At 44.3% G+C, this 15480-nt stretch overlaps 1 protein-coding gene across 1 annotated transcript in view; it reads right to left on the bottom strand.

Moving 5' to 3' along the window:
- The window catches only part of RLF (RLF zinc finger), a 111358-nt gene extending 96497 nt beyond the window's left edge, over positions 1-14861 (bottom strand). The window contains exon 1 of the mRNA XM_053576234.1: positions 14600-14861. Within this exon, the coding sequence (XP_053432209.1) occupies positions 14600-14836 (237 nt within the window). The 5' untranslated portion in view covers positions 14837-14861. The remainder of the gene's footprint in view (positions 1-14599) is intronic.
- Between the last annotated feature and the right edge of the window lie 619 nt (positions 14862-15480).

Below are 15480 nucleotides of genomic sequence, written 5' to 3'. Positions count from 1 at the left end.
TCAAAAAAAAAAAAGTAAACCTCCCAAGAAAAAAAACAGTAATATCCAATATACGTGAAAAATACTAAAATGCTATTAAAATATAACTTAACAATGTGACAGTAACTTTTTCCTATCAGACTGACAAATATTAAAAAGTTTAGTAACACCAGTGTTGACAAGTATTTAGTGCAACAGGGACTCTCAAACACTATTAGTGCAAGTACATGGTGAACTCTGCATAGGGAGTATCAACCAAAATTTAAAATAAACATTCTTTTCAATCCAGCAATTTTAATTTCAAGAATTTATGCTAGAGATATAAATAAACAAAGCTATCTAATAGTTAAGGATCTTCACTGAAACATTATTTGTGATAACAACAAAAAAATAGTTAAATTAGACCGGGGACCCCAGCTCATGCATGTAATCCTAGCACACTGGGAGGCTGAGGCGGGTGGATTGCCTGAGCTCAAGAGTTTGAGACCAGCCTGAGCAAAAGTGAGACCCCCCCATCTCTACTAAAAATACAAAAACTAAGGGAAGAGGATCACTGGAGCCCAAGAGTTGGAGGTTAATACGAGTTGTGACTCCACAGCACTCTACTGTCTCAAAAAAACAAAAAAATAAAGTTAAATTAATTATGGTACATGCTCAAAAATGTACTAATACGCTATACTCAATATATTAAATTAAAAAATAAATTGCAGGCTCTGTGCCCACAGCACAGTGGCGGCCACACACACCGAGGCTAGCAGGTTCTGGCAGGTTCGAACACAGACCAGGCCAGCTAATGACAACTGCAACAAAAAAATAGCTAGGCATTGTGACAGGCACCTGTAGTTCGGCTACTTGGGAGGCGGAGGCAAGAGAATCACTTCGTTTAAGCTCTAAAGTTAGAGGTTGCCGTGACCTGTGATACCACAGTACGCTACCCAAGGTGACATAAGGAGAATCTGTGTCAAAAAATAAATAAATAAATAAATCACAAAGGTGTGGGTATTTGTGTTTTGTTTTGTTTTGTTTTTTGAGACAGAGCCTCAAGCTGTCACCTTGGGTACAGTGCTGTGGCATCACAGCTCACAGCAATCTCCAACTCCTAGGCTCAAGCGATTCTCCTGCCTCCGCCTCCCAAGTAGCTGGAACTACAGGCACCCGCCACAACGCCCAGCTATGTTTTGGTTGCAGCCATCACTGATGTTTGGGGGACACAGGCTGGATTCAAACCTGCCAGCTCAGGTGTATGTGGCTGGCACCTTAGCCATTTGAGCCACAGGTGCCGAGCCAGTATTTGTGTTTTTTTTTTCTTTTTGAGACAGAGCCTCAAGCTGTTGCCCTGAGTGCTGTGGCATCACAGCTCACAGCAACCTCCAAGTCCTGGGCTCAAGAGGTTCTCCTGCCTCCACCTCCCAAGTAGCTGGGACTATAGGCACCTGCCACAACGCCTGGCTATCTTTTAGGTTGCAGCTGTCATTGTTGTTTGGTGGGCCCAGGCTGGATTCGAACCCGCCAGCTCAGGTGTATGTGGCTGGCGCCTTAGCCACTTGAGCCACAGGTGCCGAGCCCAGTCTTTGTGATTTAAGAGACAAAAAAAGATACTGCTCACAGTGGTTTTCTCTGGGAAGTGAAAGGAAACATGGAGAGTAGATTACTTTTCCTTAAACCTTCTGCACTATTATTGCTTTTGCCTTAAGTAATGCTTTTATAATTAAAAAAATTCTTTTAACTAAGAATTGTTGAAGGTTTTGCTAACTGAAGATTTAAAATTCAATGCAGTTGTTTTGTTTTTGAGACACAGTTTCACTATGTTGCCCTGGGTAGAGTGCTGTATTGTCACAGCTCACAGCAACCTCAAACTGTTAGGCTCAAGCGATTCTCTGTCTCAGCCTCCCAAGCAGCTGGGACTACAGGCGCCTGCCACAACACCTGACTATTTTTTGTTGCAGTTGTTATTGTTAATCAGCAGGCCTGGGCAGGGTTTGAACCCACAAGTCCCGGTGCATGTGGCAGACGCAGTAACCACTGTGCTACAGGCACTAAGCCATCAATGAAGTTTTTTTTGTTTTTTTTTTTGAGACAGAGCCTCAAGCTGTCGCCCTGGGTAGAGTACTGTGGCATCACAGCTCACAGCAACCTCCAACTCCTGGGCTCAAGCGATTCTCCTGCCTCAGCCTCCCAAGTAGCTGAGACTAACAGGCGCCCACCACAACGCCAGGCTATTTTTTGGTCGCAGCCATCATTGTCGTTTGGCAGTCCTGGGCTGGATTGGAACCCGCCAGCTCAGGTGTATGTGGCTGGCGCCTTAGCCTAGTTTTTTCCTTTCATAAAATGTTATATATTTTTTTGGCACCTTCTGTTTAAGGCATCTTAAACTATAAAAATAATATATATATTTATATAAACAAAAACTATATATATGTAACTCCAGACTAATATACATGCTTCTTCTAAAAACTTAACACAAAATTTATAAATGCATAAAGCATTTGCAGCTAATGGGTACAATGTACACTACCTGGGTTGTATGTTAGTCTCAAAAAATATATATTGTTCATACAAAGCAATAAGTCCAATTTAACCCCAAAAAAACTTGGGAGGGGAAATTTTTTCATAAAAAGCTCAGAGCCATGGCTAGGCGAGGTGCCTCCACGCCTGTAATCCTAGCACTCTGAGAGGCCTAGACATGCAGATTGCCTGAGCTCAGGGGTTCAAGACCAGCTTAAGCAAGAGCAAGACCCAGTCTCTAAAAAACAGCCGGGCAGAGCAGCACCTGTAGCTCAGTGGGTAGGGTGCTGACAACATACACCAAGGCTGACAGGTTCAAACCCAGCCCAGGCCAGCTAAGCAACAATGACAACTGCAACCAAAAAACAGCTGGGTGTTGTGGCAGGTGCCTGTAGTCTCAGCTACTTGGGAGGCTGAGGCAATAGAATTGCTTAAGCCCCAGAGTTGGAGGTTGCTGTAGGCTGTGACGTCTCAGCACTCTACCCAAGACAACATAGTGAGACTCTGTCTCAAAAAAAAAAAAAAGGAAAGGGCAGCGCCTGTGGCTCAAGGAGTAGGGCGCTGGTCCCATATGCCGGAGATGGTGGGTTCAAACCTAGCCCCGGCCAAAAAAAAACCACAAAAAAAAAAAAAAAAAAAAGGAAAGAAAAAAGGTAAAACTTGCTTGTTACCCTCAAAAACTCTAGTGGAGGATTTAGGAAAGGGAGGAGATAAAGATCAACAAGTATTTACTCATACCCATTAAGGACCAGGACTAGTCCAGGCACTGGGCAAACAAAAGTCAACACATTCATGGCACATTTCAGATGGGAATATCAGATAGTAGCCAGAGATTTGAAGAAAAATAAAGCAGTGTTAAAAGAGGTGGAAGGCGGGTGATGCCTGTGGCTCAAGGAGTAGGGCGCCGGCCCCATATACTGGAGGTGGTGGGTTCAAGCCCAGCCCTGGCCAAAACTGCAAAAAGAGGTGGAAGGCAATGGGGAAGTGCTATTTTAGATAAGACAGGGCCAGGCATGGTGGCTCACACCTGTAATCTTAGCACTCTGGGAGGCCAAGGCAGGTGGACTGCCTGAGCTGGGGAGTTGGAGACCAGCCTGAGCAAAAGTTAAGAGCAAGACCCTGTCTCTAAAAATAGCTGGATGTTATGGTGGGAGCCTATAGTCCCAGCTACTTGGGAGCCTTGAGGCAAGAGGATCACCTGTTCCCAAGAATTTGAGGTTGCCCTGAGCTTTCATGTCACAGCACTCTACTGAAGACGAGAGACTGAGACCATCTCAAAAAAAAAAAAAAACATAGATAAGATAATCAGGGAAGGCTTGTGGGAGAAGTGACAGGTGACTAGACCTGAATAAACAGCAAATGCATTTTAATTTTTTTACTCTTACAGTAAGTATTGCTTTATATGTAGAGTTTCTACCAATGCTGACCCACAGAATGAAACAGAAACCAGGCAGTGCCTGTGGCTCAGTGAGTAGGGCGCCGGCCCCATATACCGAGGGTGGCGGGTTCAAACCTAGCCCCGGGCCAAACTGCAACAACAACAAAATAGCCGGGCGTTGTGGCGGGCGCCTGTAGTCTCAGCTACTTGGGAGGCTGAGGCAAAAGTATTGCCTAAGCCCAAGAGTTGGAGGTTGCTGTGAGCTGTGACGCCTTGGCACTCTACCGAGGGTGACAAAGTAAGACTCTGTCTCTAAAAAAAAAAAAAAAAAAGAAACAGAAACCACTAGGGGCCACAGTATACATAGCAAAAGACAAGGTAGCAGTACCACAGTAAACGAAAGTTTTCGCTGCTTCACAGGTCGCGTTTGTACTGCCTTTTCAGTGTACGCACTACAAAGCTAGCTTTTGCTATGATAACTATATGTCATGTAGTCTTTGATATTTAGACATCTCCGAAGAGAAGGTAGCACAAGAAGAGAAGGCAATGCATTAGAAATTATTTAAAATATATAGGGCGGCCCCTGTGGCTCAAGGAGTAGGGCACCGGTCCCATATGCCGGAGGTTGCGGGTTCAAACCCAGCCCCGGCCAAAAAAACCACACACAAAAAAAAATATATATGCAAGTGTGGGGTGCGGTGGAGCATACCTGTAATCCCAGCTACTTGGGAAGCTGAGATAAGATTGATTCCGGCCCAGTTTAAATTTGTAGCGAGCTATGATCACGCCACTGCAATCCAACATGGGCAACAGAGTGAATCCTTATCTCAAGGAGAGGAGAAGCAGCTTCAAGAGTCCTCACAGCCATCAAGCTCAAAGAGTTAAGGAGATTGATACTCCCCATCTCAACATCTCCAAATTATTATTCAATTACGTAGCTTAGTCTTCGCCAAATTCTTTAATGCCTCTCATTTTCTCTCTCCTTCAATGTCACTTCTCATTGCACATGTAGGTAGATGTGATACATTATTATATGAATGCAGGCTTACATTCCTAAGTAATGTCTCCAAGAAATAACCAAAATCTCTCACCCTGTTCCTTTACTATAAAGTATTTGTTGTTGTTGTTGTTGTTGTTGTTGTTGTTGTTGCAGTTTTTGGCTGGGTTTAAACCTGCCACCTGCAGTATATGGGGCCGGTGCCCCACTCCTTGAGCCACAGGCGCCGCCCTATGGTAATTTCTCATAGTAAAATTTCTTACATACTATTTCTTCATTACATGTTCCCTTGTTTAAAGTATTCTTCTCTTTAGTGCATGATAAAGCCTCTACGATATTATTCATTCAATAAATTCTTTTTTTTTTTTTTTTTTTTGCAGTTTTTGGCCAGGGCTGGGTTTGAACCTGCCACCTCTGGCATATGGGGCCGGCGCCCTACCCCTTTGAGCCACAGGCACTGCCCTCATTCAATAAATTCTTAACAGTTGTGTGTACCAGGCACTGCTTTCCTGTTTGTTTTTTTTGAGACACTCTCACTCTGTTAGCCAGGCTGGAGTACCATGGTGTCAGTCTAGCTCACAGCAATCTCAAACTCCTAGCTCACAGCAATCTCATATTCATGGGCTTAAGTGATCCTCCTGTTTCAGCCTCCCCAGTAGGTAGGATTACGGGCACCCACTCAGGCTCAGATAATTTTTCTATTTTTAGTGTACAGGGGGTCTTGCTCTTGCTCAAGATAGTCTAGAACAGGCGTCCTCACCCGCTGGCCACATGAAGCGGTATGAATTGTATTTGTTCCCGTTTAGATTTTTACTTCAAAATAAGATACGTGCAGTGTGCATAGGAATTTGTTCATAGATTTTTTTTTTTTTTTTTTAACTACAGTCCGGCCCTCCAACAGTCTGAGGGACAGTGAATTGGCCCCCTGTTGAAAAAGTTTGAGGACGCCTGGTCTGGAACTTGCTTGGTGCTTGTAGCACAGTGGTTACAGCACCAGCCACATACACTGAGGCTGACAGGTTCGAATCCAGCCCAGGCCAGCTGAAAACGACAACTGCAACCAAAAAAAAACCAAAAAATAGCTGGGGGCAGCTCCTGTGGCTCAAAGGAGTAGGGCACCTGCCCCATATGCCAGAGGTGTTGGGTTCAAGCTCAGCACCAGCCAAAAACTGCAACAACAACAAAAAAAAAAAAATAGCTGGGCATTGTGGTAAGCATGTATAGTCCCAGCTACTTGGGAGGCTTGCTTAAGCCCATGAGTATGAGGTTGCTGAGAGCTATGATGTCACCACGCTTTACAGAGGGTGACATAGTGAGACCGTCTCAAAAAAAAAGATAGCAAAATAGACCTGCCATTCGATCCTATAATTTCTTTACTAGGTATATACCCAGAAGACCAAAAATCAATATAACAAAGACATCTGTACCAGAATGTTTATTACAGCCCAATTCATAATTGCTAAGTCATGGAAGAAGCCCAAGTGCCCATTGACCCACGAATGGATTAATAAATTGTGGTACATGTATACCATGGAATATTATGCAGCCTTAAAGAAAGATGGAGACTTTACCTCTTTCATGTTTACATGGATGGAGCTGGAACATATTCTTCTTAGCAAAGTATCTCAAGAATGGAAGAAAAAGTATCCAATGTACTCAGTCCTACTATGAAGCTAATTTATAGCTTTCATATGAAGGCTATAACCCAACTATAGCACAAAAATATGGGGAAAAGGCCAAGGGAGGGGAGGGGAGGTGGGAGGTTGGGGGAGAGGGAGGGTAATTGGTGGGCCCACACCTACAGTGCATCTTAGAATGGGTACAGGCGAAACTTAGTAAATGCAGAATACAAATGTCTTCATACAATAACTAAGAAAATGCCATGAAGGTTATATTAAACAGTTTGATGAAAATATTTCAGATTGTATATGAAACCAGCACATTGTACCCCTTGACTGCACTAATGTACACAGCTATGATTTAATAAAAAAAAAAAAAAAAAAAAGATAGTCTAGAACTCCTGAACTCAAGGGATGCTCCTATCTCAGCCTCCCATGGTGCTAGGATTACAGGCATGAGCCATGTACACTCGGCCCTCAGGCACTGTATTAACTCCTAGGCTCAAAGTATACAAAGAAAAGTAAACAAGATCAACAAGATCCCTGCTCTTTTTGGCTTACCATTCAAAAGAGCCAAACGTGGAAACAAATATTAGGTACCATGTTTGAGTACAGTTTGCAAAATACACCAATGAATCACCTAATCTGTCTACTGAAATCAGAAGTTTCTGATAGACTATGATATCTCAGCCAGGTCTTGAAAAATGAGTAAGCAGATAAATGGGAATGAGAGGACTCTGGAGTTACGGTGGCACCTGTGGCTCACTGCGTAGGGCGCCAGCCCCATACACTGAGGGTGGTGGGTTCGAACCCGGTCCTGGCCAAACTGCAACAAAAAAATAGTTGGGCATTGTGGCACCTGTAGTCCCAGCTACTCGGAGGCTGAGGCAAGAGAATCGTCTAAGCCCAGGAGTTGGAGGTTGCTGTGAGCTGTGATGCCAGCACTCTACCAAGGGCGATAAAGTAACACTCTGCCTCTAAAGAAAAAAAAAAAAAAAGACTCTGGGGTTAATCAGGCAGAGTGAGAGACAGACACTGTGGTGAGACTGGAAAAGTGGGAGCTGAGGATCCAGATTCCAATTATGCCAAACTAAAGAGCCTGAACTTCACCTTGCCTTTGGGGAAAAAAACTACAGAAGAATTTTAGAGAATAAAGTGACTAACAGGAGCTGGGCACGGTGGCTCCCGCCTGTAATCCTATCATTCTTGGAGGCCAAGGAGTTCGAGACCAGCCTGAGCCAAAGCAAGACCCTCATCTCTACTAAAAAATAGAAAAACTAGCTGGGCATTGTGGTGATCGCCTGTAGTCTCAGCCACTCAGGCTGAGACAAGAGGATCACTTGAGCCCAGGAGTTTAAGGTTGCTGTGAGCAACGATGTCAGAGTCTCAAAGTGAGACTCTGTCTCAAAAAAAAAAGAAAAAAGAAAAAAGGAAGAGCACATATACCCTGGGCCCTAAAGAAAAATTTGCCATGCTGAAAATGAGAGAACTGCACAATGAAAGGGAAAGACATAAGAATACAATACTTGATGACCCGAGATCTTGTACTAGTTAATTCTATCCTCATGGATCAGTCAGTTGGTAAATACTTACCGAAAACCTACTATGTGTCTTAGATCTTGAAGAATCAAATGAAAATTGAAAATCATCTTTCCCCAAAATAAGGTACTTTGAAATTCACACACAAAAGTTTATTCTCTTTTTTTTTCCACACAAAAGATTTTAATAAGAAGAATAAATGAGATTGGGTGGTGCCTGAGGCTCAGTGGGCAAGGTACTGGCCCCATCTACTGAGGGTGGTGGGTTCAAACCCGGCCCCAGCCAAATTGCAACCAAAAAATAGCCAGGCGTTATGGCCGGCACCTGTAGTCCCAGCTACTTGGGAGGCTGAGGCAAGGGAATCGCCTAAGCCCAGGGGTTGGAAGTTGCTGTGAGCTGTGACACCATAGCACTCTATTGTGGGCGATAAAGTAAAACACTGTCTCTACACACAAACGAAAAAAAGAATAAATGAGATCACTCTTTGGTCCATGGACTCCAAGTAAAGAACATCTGAATAAGAGCAAAAAATAGGATTGGGGTAATGTCCCTGGCTAGGGAAGAGCTGAAAAGCAAGCTGGGGCCAAGGTTTTAAAGACTTTTATTCCAAACCTAAGAAAACTGGGTATTTCAGACAATTCCAGAGATACGGTTTTTAATAGAGTGTCAAATTCAGTCCTCATAACAATGTATTTACATTGAGAACACTAAGTACTACTATCCATTTGCAGATTAAGATTTGAAGAAAATAAAAATCCCAGGTCACAAACTAGTTTGTGAAGCCAGTGTGGCCTGACTCAGAGCCCCTATACCAGCGGTTCTCAACCTGTGGGTCACGAATGTATTAAAGGGACGCGGCATTAGGAAGGTTGAGAACCCACTGCTGTATACTGAATTACCCATCTAAGAAAAACAAACACATGCAGTAAATTTATTTTAACCATTAAAAATCTACAAAGTCACTGATAGTCTAGAACCTACAAGTGTCTCCTATAAACATACTTTACTCATAAGATTACTTTGCCTAGTATTCTCAAAGTATAATCATTTGTCCAGGAATTACAAGTTTGTAAAATGAAGTTCACTTTGAAAGTCTTCAAAACATGTTAGAAATAGAGCCACCAGTCATAGAATTTTAGAAGTCTAAGTTCCCAAAATATAGCAAAAACTTGAGAAGACATCATCATTTTTTCAGCTAAACAAAGAAAGACTGTTTTCTGAGGTTAATCTTATCCACACTCTCTGGCAGACAGTGTTTGCAGAAAAGAACTGAGAGAAAGAAGCGTACACACATATCCCATAGTCATTTAATATAATTTTTTACTGGATACAACCTGATTAAGTATCATTTTCTAGCAACTATTACTTCTGAAATTTCATTTTATCATCTTCACAAACTTATGAAAATTGAAAATATGCCCAGAATGAGACAAGCTTCTCTACTCATGTTAGTTTATTTCTTGATTTGGTACAATTCCAAAGACAGACCCAGTGCTTTTAAGTAATGCAAAAGATGGTTCAACTGGGTACAACGTAAGTGTATTGCAAAAGAGATGAAGTCAGTACAATGTAAGTATCTAGCACGTTTCTCATTAAATACCTGATAAAAACACATCTTAGTAAAGTGTCTCATGAGCACATGAGGCCTTTATGATCATGTAACGTTTACTTTACATTTTATGTGTTCCTTTCTCAGAGTACATGAATCCTGCCTTCACTTGGTTCCTACCTTCAGAACTCACTCACACAATTAGTGCTTGTTAAGTGAATGAATAAATCTTATTCTGCCTTTCAAATGTGAAACCAAGAGCTATTAAACATTTTTTTGTTTGTTTGTTTGTTTGTTTTGCAGAGTCTTATTATGTCGCCCTCGGTAGAGTGCCATGGTGTCACAGCTCACAGCAACCTCAAACTCTTGGGTTTAAGCGATTCTCTTCCCTCACCCTCCCAAATAGCTGGGACTACAGGCACCAGCCACAATGCCAGGCTATTTTTAGAGAGGAGGCTCAAGCTCTGGCTGAGGCTAGTCTTGAACCTGTGAGCTCAGGCAATCCACTCACCTTGGCCTACCAGAGTGATAGGATTACAGGTATGAGCCACCACACCCAGCCTAGACCATATTTATTGATGGTGAAAATTTTCCTGATTCTGGCTTGGCGCCTATGGCTCACGTGGCTAAGGCACCAGCCACGTACACCTGAGCTGGCAGGTTCGTATCTAGCCTGGGCCTGCCAAACAACAATGATGGCCGCAACCAAAAATAGCCAGGCGTTGTGGCGGGCGCCTGTAGTCCCACCTACTTGGGAGGCAGAAGCAGGAGACTCGCTTGAGACAGGAGTTCAAGGTTGCTGTGAGCTGTGATGCCACAGCACTCTACCTAGGGCAACAACAGCTTGAGGCTCTGTCTCAAAAAAAAAAAAAAGAAAAGAAAGAAAGAAAATGTTCCCGCTTCTTCATAAAATTTTTACCTTTTTACCTGTATTTTGGGATCATGGACATGCCTGATTTTTATTTGGGCTACTGGAGAAAATGTGTCAAAAATTTTTTGACAAATTTTGTGAAGAGGAAGAGGTAGGTGTACATAGCTTTTTTCCCCTGCTGTTTGGATAAAGCATTATAAAGAAGATAAAGATCAGAAAATGAGATACGGTTTTGGTGGGGTTTTTTTGCAATTTTTTTTTCTTTTTGGCCGGGGCCAGGTTTGAGCCCGCCACCTCTGGTATATGGGGCCAGTGCCCTACTGCTTGAGACACAGGCACCACCCTTTTCTTTTTTTTTTAATACAGAGTCCCACTATGTCACCCTTGGTAGAGTGCCGTGGCGTCACAGCTCACAGCAACCTCAAATTCTTGGGCTTAAGGAATTGTCTTGCCTCAGCCTCCCAAGTAGCTGGGACTGGCTATTTTTTATTGTTTTAGCTGGCCGGGGCCCAGTTCAAACCCACCAAGTCTTGGTGTATGTGGCTGTTGCCCTAACCACTGTGCTACGGGCACCAAGCCTTAGGGGCTTTTTAGCACTTGGAAGATGCCCTGGTGTCATAGCTCACAGCAATCTCCAATTCTTGGGCTCAAGCAATCCCCTTGCCTTAGTTTTTCATTATTTTAGTAGAAACAGGGTCTCACTGTTGCTCAAGCTGGTCTCAAACTCATGAGCTCAAGCAATCTACTGGCCTCAGGCTCCCTGAGTGCTAGGATTACAGGTGTGAACCACTGCGCCTGCCCACCCGCCAAATATAGTTTTGCAGTCATTCTTTGCCCACGGTTATCAGCTAAGAAGTGCTATAGGCACAATTAGGACCCAACTCACTCCCAATCCAATGTGTTTTCCATTACAATGTTACAGAACATGTCTTATTTTTATTTAACTTATTGGTACAAAAGTCACATTTGGAAAAATTTCCAGAAAAAAAAAGAAAACTTCATAAGAAAGACAAATTCAAAAAGTGCCTTCTTTTAAAAATTATTCTAGCCCCTCACATCTTTAGGTGTCACCAAGACTCAAGAAAGTACAGCAGGCCAGACGCAGTGGCTCACTCTGGTAAGGCAAGGCAGTTGGATAGCTTGAGCTCACAAGTTCCAGACCAACCTGAGCAAAAGCAAGACTCCATCTCTACTAAAAATAGAAAAAACTGAGGCAAGAGGATCACTTGCACCCAAGAGTTGGAGGTTGCTGTGAGCTATGATGTTACAGCACTCTACCCAGGGTGACGATTTGAGGCTCTGTCTCAAAAAAAAAAAAAGAAAAGAAAAAGAAAGTAAAACACTGTGTTAAATAAAACTGGAGCTCCATGTACTAGACATAAAAAGCAGAATACACATAAATGGTATCTTTTGACAAGCTTCAATATGACTGGTTACATTCATTCACTCTTGTTATCGTTCTGGGAAGAGAACTCAAGCTTAAAAGTCTCACCCAAAATTCACAGTTGTTTTCCTCCTCCTGCCCCAATTAGCTCCTCCTTCTCTCCCATAGCATTCTATGTCCCTTTCCACCTCTACCTTTGGCACTAGAATGTTCACTACCATTCTATCCCCAGACAAGACTCTTTTTCACCTGAAACTTTCAGTCGTAAGGTCTACCCTACTAAAGTAGGCTCCCCCAGTGACTTCTTTCTAAGCACATACAACAATCTATAATTAACCTTTTTACTTATTTTCACTAGTTAACTGTCCTTCCCACTAGAATGTCCAAGGAGGGCTCTCTCCTCCCCACTGTTTCTACACCATCTTATCCATCATTACTAAAATTGCACTGGAGGCCAGAGACAGTGGCTCACTCCAAAGCAGATGGATTGCCTGAGCTCAGGAGTTTGAGACCAGCCTGAGCAAGAGTGAGACCCTATCTCTACTAAAAATAGAAGAACTGAGGCAAGAGGATCACTTGAGCCCAAGAGTTGGAGGTTGCTGTGAGCTATGGCGCCACAGCACTCTACCCAGGACAACAGCTTGAGATTGTCCCCTCAAAATAAAACAATACAAATAAAAGTTCAAGACTAGCCAAAGCAAGAATGAGAACACAACTCTAAAAACAGCCCAGCGTTGTAGCTGGAGCCTGTAGTCCATCTACTTGGGAGTCTGAAGCAAGAGGATTGCTTGAGCCGAAGTGTTTGAGGTTGCTGTGAACTATGATGCCACAGCACTACCCAGGGTAGTGACAAAGTGAGATTCTGTCTCAGAAGAAAAAAAAAAGGGGGCAGTGCCTGTGGCTCAGTGAGTAGAGTGCTGGCGGGTTCAAACCCGGCCCGGCCAAACTGCAACAAAAAAAATAGCCGAGTGTTGTGGTGGGCACCTGTAGTCCCAGCTACTCAGGAGGCTGAGGCGAGAGAATTGCCTAAGCCCAAGAGCTAGAGGTTGCTGTGAGCTGTGATGCCACAGCACTCTACCAAGGGTGACAAAATAAGATTAAAAAAAAAAAGGCACTGGGGGCGGCACCTGTGGCTCAGTCGGTAAGGCGTCGGCCCCACATACCGAGGGTGGCGGGTTCAAACCGGGCCCCGGCCAAACTGCAACCAAAAAATAGCCAGGCGTTGTGGCGGGCGCCTGTAGTCCCAGCTACTCGGGAGGCTGAGGTAAGAGAATCGCTTAAGCCCAGGAGTTGGAGGTTGCTGTGAGCTGTGTGAGGCCATGGCACTCTACCGTAGGCCATAAAGTGAAACTCTGTCTCTACAAAAAAAAAAAAAAAGGCACTGGTAATAGTGACATTTCTACCACCTCCCATCCACTGCAAGCTCATCATGGGTATGTGCTATCTATGTCTTATTCACGCTTCCTTAGTGCTTGGTAAAGTGCCTGGCATCATCCTATGGAATCAGTAAACATTTGCAGAATAAACAAGTGTACTAAATAAGAATAATCACTATTACTATGAAAGCAAATGAAAGCAGAAAACGATCACAAATTAACAAATAATAGTGCAGGGAAATGCTGAAGGTTGTACAACAAAAACTAGAGTGATACAATGTATGGAAAAAGATTGGCAACAATAAAATTCCATTCAAAGATATGAGGTGCTTCTGGCTCAGAAGGAAGAGCAATCAAGCAACTCAACTTTTGATTCTTCTCTGGATCAACACAGCAAATTGGCCCCCAAAATTATAACTTTGGAACACTACAGTTTATTCAGACTACTCATTAAGAGTCCAGGTGCTAACAGACTACGATTATTTTGCGTTCTCTAAGGTACACCAAGAGGAACAGAGGAGTAGCTCCAACAACTGACAGAACAAACGTCAGAAGTAGAATTAATAGCAAATATCAACACTTGTAAAAGACTTGAAAACACTGAGAAAAATCTTAGAGTGATCATGAAGACTAAATTAAACACACCCACAAATATGTAATCTTAGGACTCACTATAGTACAGAAATGGCACAGAAATATCAGACGACTGCCAAAAGAGGCCACTCTACATCTCTCTCTCCCCATTTTGTCTCTCCATCCTCCTCTGCTCAAAGACCCAGCCTCATTCTTGGTAGCACAATCCTTAAAAGAACATAGAAGAAGCGAAAGAACAGCTTAAATGTCAAAAGAAAAAAAAGGCAAAAACCAAACCTAACAACCAACAGGCTCCGCAATCCCTAATAAGAAAGCCCTACATGCTTTTCAAAGCCAACTGTCATACCTTTTATGGGCCCAGAAGGTGTTGACTCTAAAGATTAATCTCGGGCCGCAATACACCACTCCGGATTATTCAGAAAAACATGGGTTTTCGAGTTCAAAGATCTGTACTCAAAAAAGGATCTCCTGGCAAGAACGAGCAATAAATCCCTCGGGGGCAGTGGCGCCCCAACCACCAGGCCGGGACGCTGGCAACGGCTGCAGGGCACGGCCCTTTCAGGGAGCGGCCGGCGCCCTCCGGACTCTCAGTATGGCCCAGAGCAACCTGCTCCCGCGGTGCCAAAGCCGGGCAGGGGCAGAGTGGGGCCAGCGGTTGAGCTTCCGAGCTGGGCCTTCCCGACTCGGGGGCGCGGCGAGTCACGGAGGTGGCGCCTTTCAGTCCGGCCCTAGCTGCTGTAACGGATCCGGGGCCTCTTCCCCTGCCTTCTCCGACCCCCCGCCCAAAGCTAGCCAGTCAGCCCCTCACCTGGCAGAAGCTCCGGCAATAGTTCAAAGATGAGACCTCCGACACCTCCTGCTCCCTCAGCTCTGTCTCTAGCTGCCATAGACATGGTCGCAGTCCCGGGGCTCCCGACGCCGGAGATGTGGGGTGATGACCCCGAGCCATGGACTCAGTTTCTCCTCCGTCTCCGGCTCCAGCTACCGCCGGAGCCTCAACCACGGCCCCGGCGACAGTGGCGGCGTCTCCCTTTCCGTCCGCCATCTTCCCACGGCCCAGCAGCGCGTAGGCAACCAAGCCACGTGACTCAGCCCTGACCCCGCCCCCGGTCGCCCGCGCGTGGTGACGGCACTCCCTAGCGACGCGGGCGCGGACCTGATTTCGTCACTCGGACGCCTAATTCTCCCCTTCTCGGCTGTCTCGGCAACAGCCGCCCTGGCAACAGCTGGCCAGAGGCTGTTGCCAACGTTGGCCATTCCCAACCGTTTTGAGTCATGCATGGAGTCCCAGAACTGGAAATGCCTATAGAGCAATCCAAATGGGAGGGGGATGACATTTGATCTGTGATCCGAAGGGCGAAAGGGAGGTAGCTCTGAAAGGAACAGAGAAAAAAGCATTCCGAATCGAAGGAAAATAAGAAGCAAAGGCTGTGAGGCCAAAATGAAGAGTACTAACAAGGAAACTTGGCTTATGATAGAGATGGCATTACACAAGTCAGTGAGGAAAGGATAGCACTCTTCAATAAATGACACTGAGACTTTTTTTTTTAATTGTTGCCTTCGGTAGAGTGCCATAGGGTCACACAGCTCACAGCAAACTTAAACTCTTGGGCTCAAGTGATTCTCTCTCTCTCTTTTTCTTTCTTCTTCTTCTTCTTCTTTTTTTTTTTTGTAGAAACAGAGTCTCAC

Source organism: Nycticebus coucang, chromosome 22 (genome assembly GCF_027406575.1).
Source record: "Nycticebus coucang isolate mNycCou1 chromosome 22, mNycCou1.pri, whole genome shotgun sequence".
Lineage (NCBI taxonomy): Eukaryota > Metazoa > Chordata > Mammalia > Primates > Lorisidae > Nycticebus > Nycticebus coucang.
Note: the sequence above shows the minus strand (reverse complement) of the source record. Positions and strands in the feature narration are given on the sequence as shown.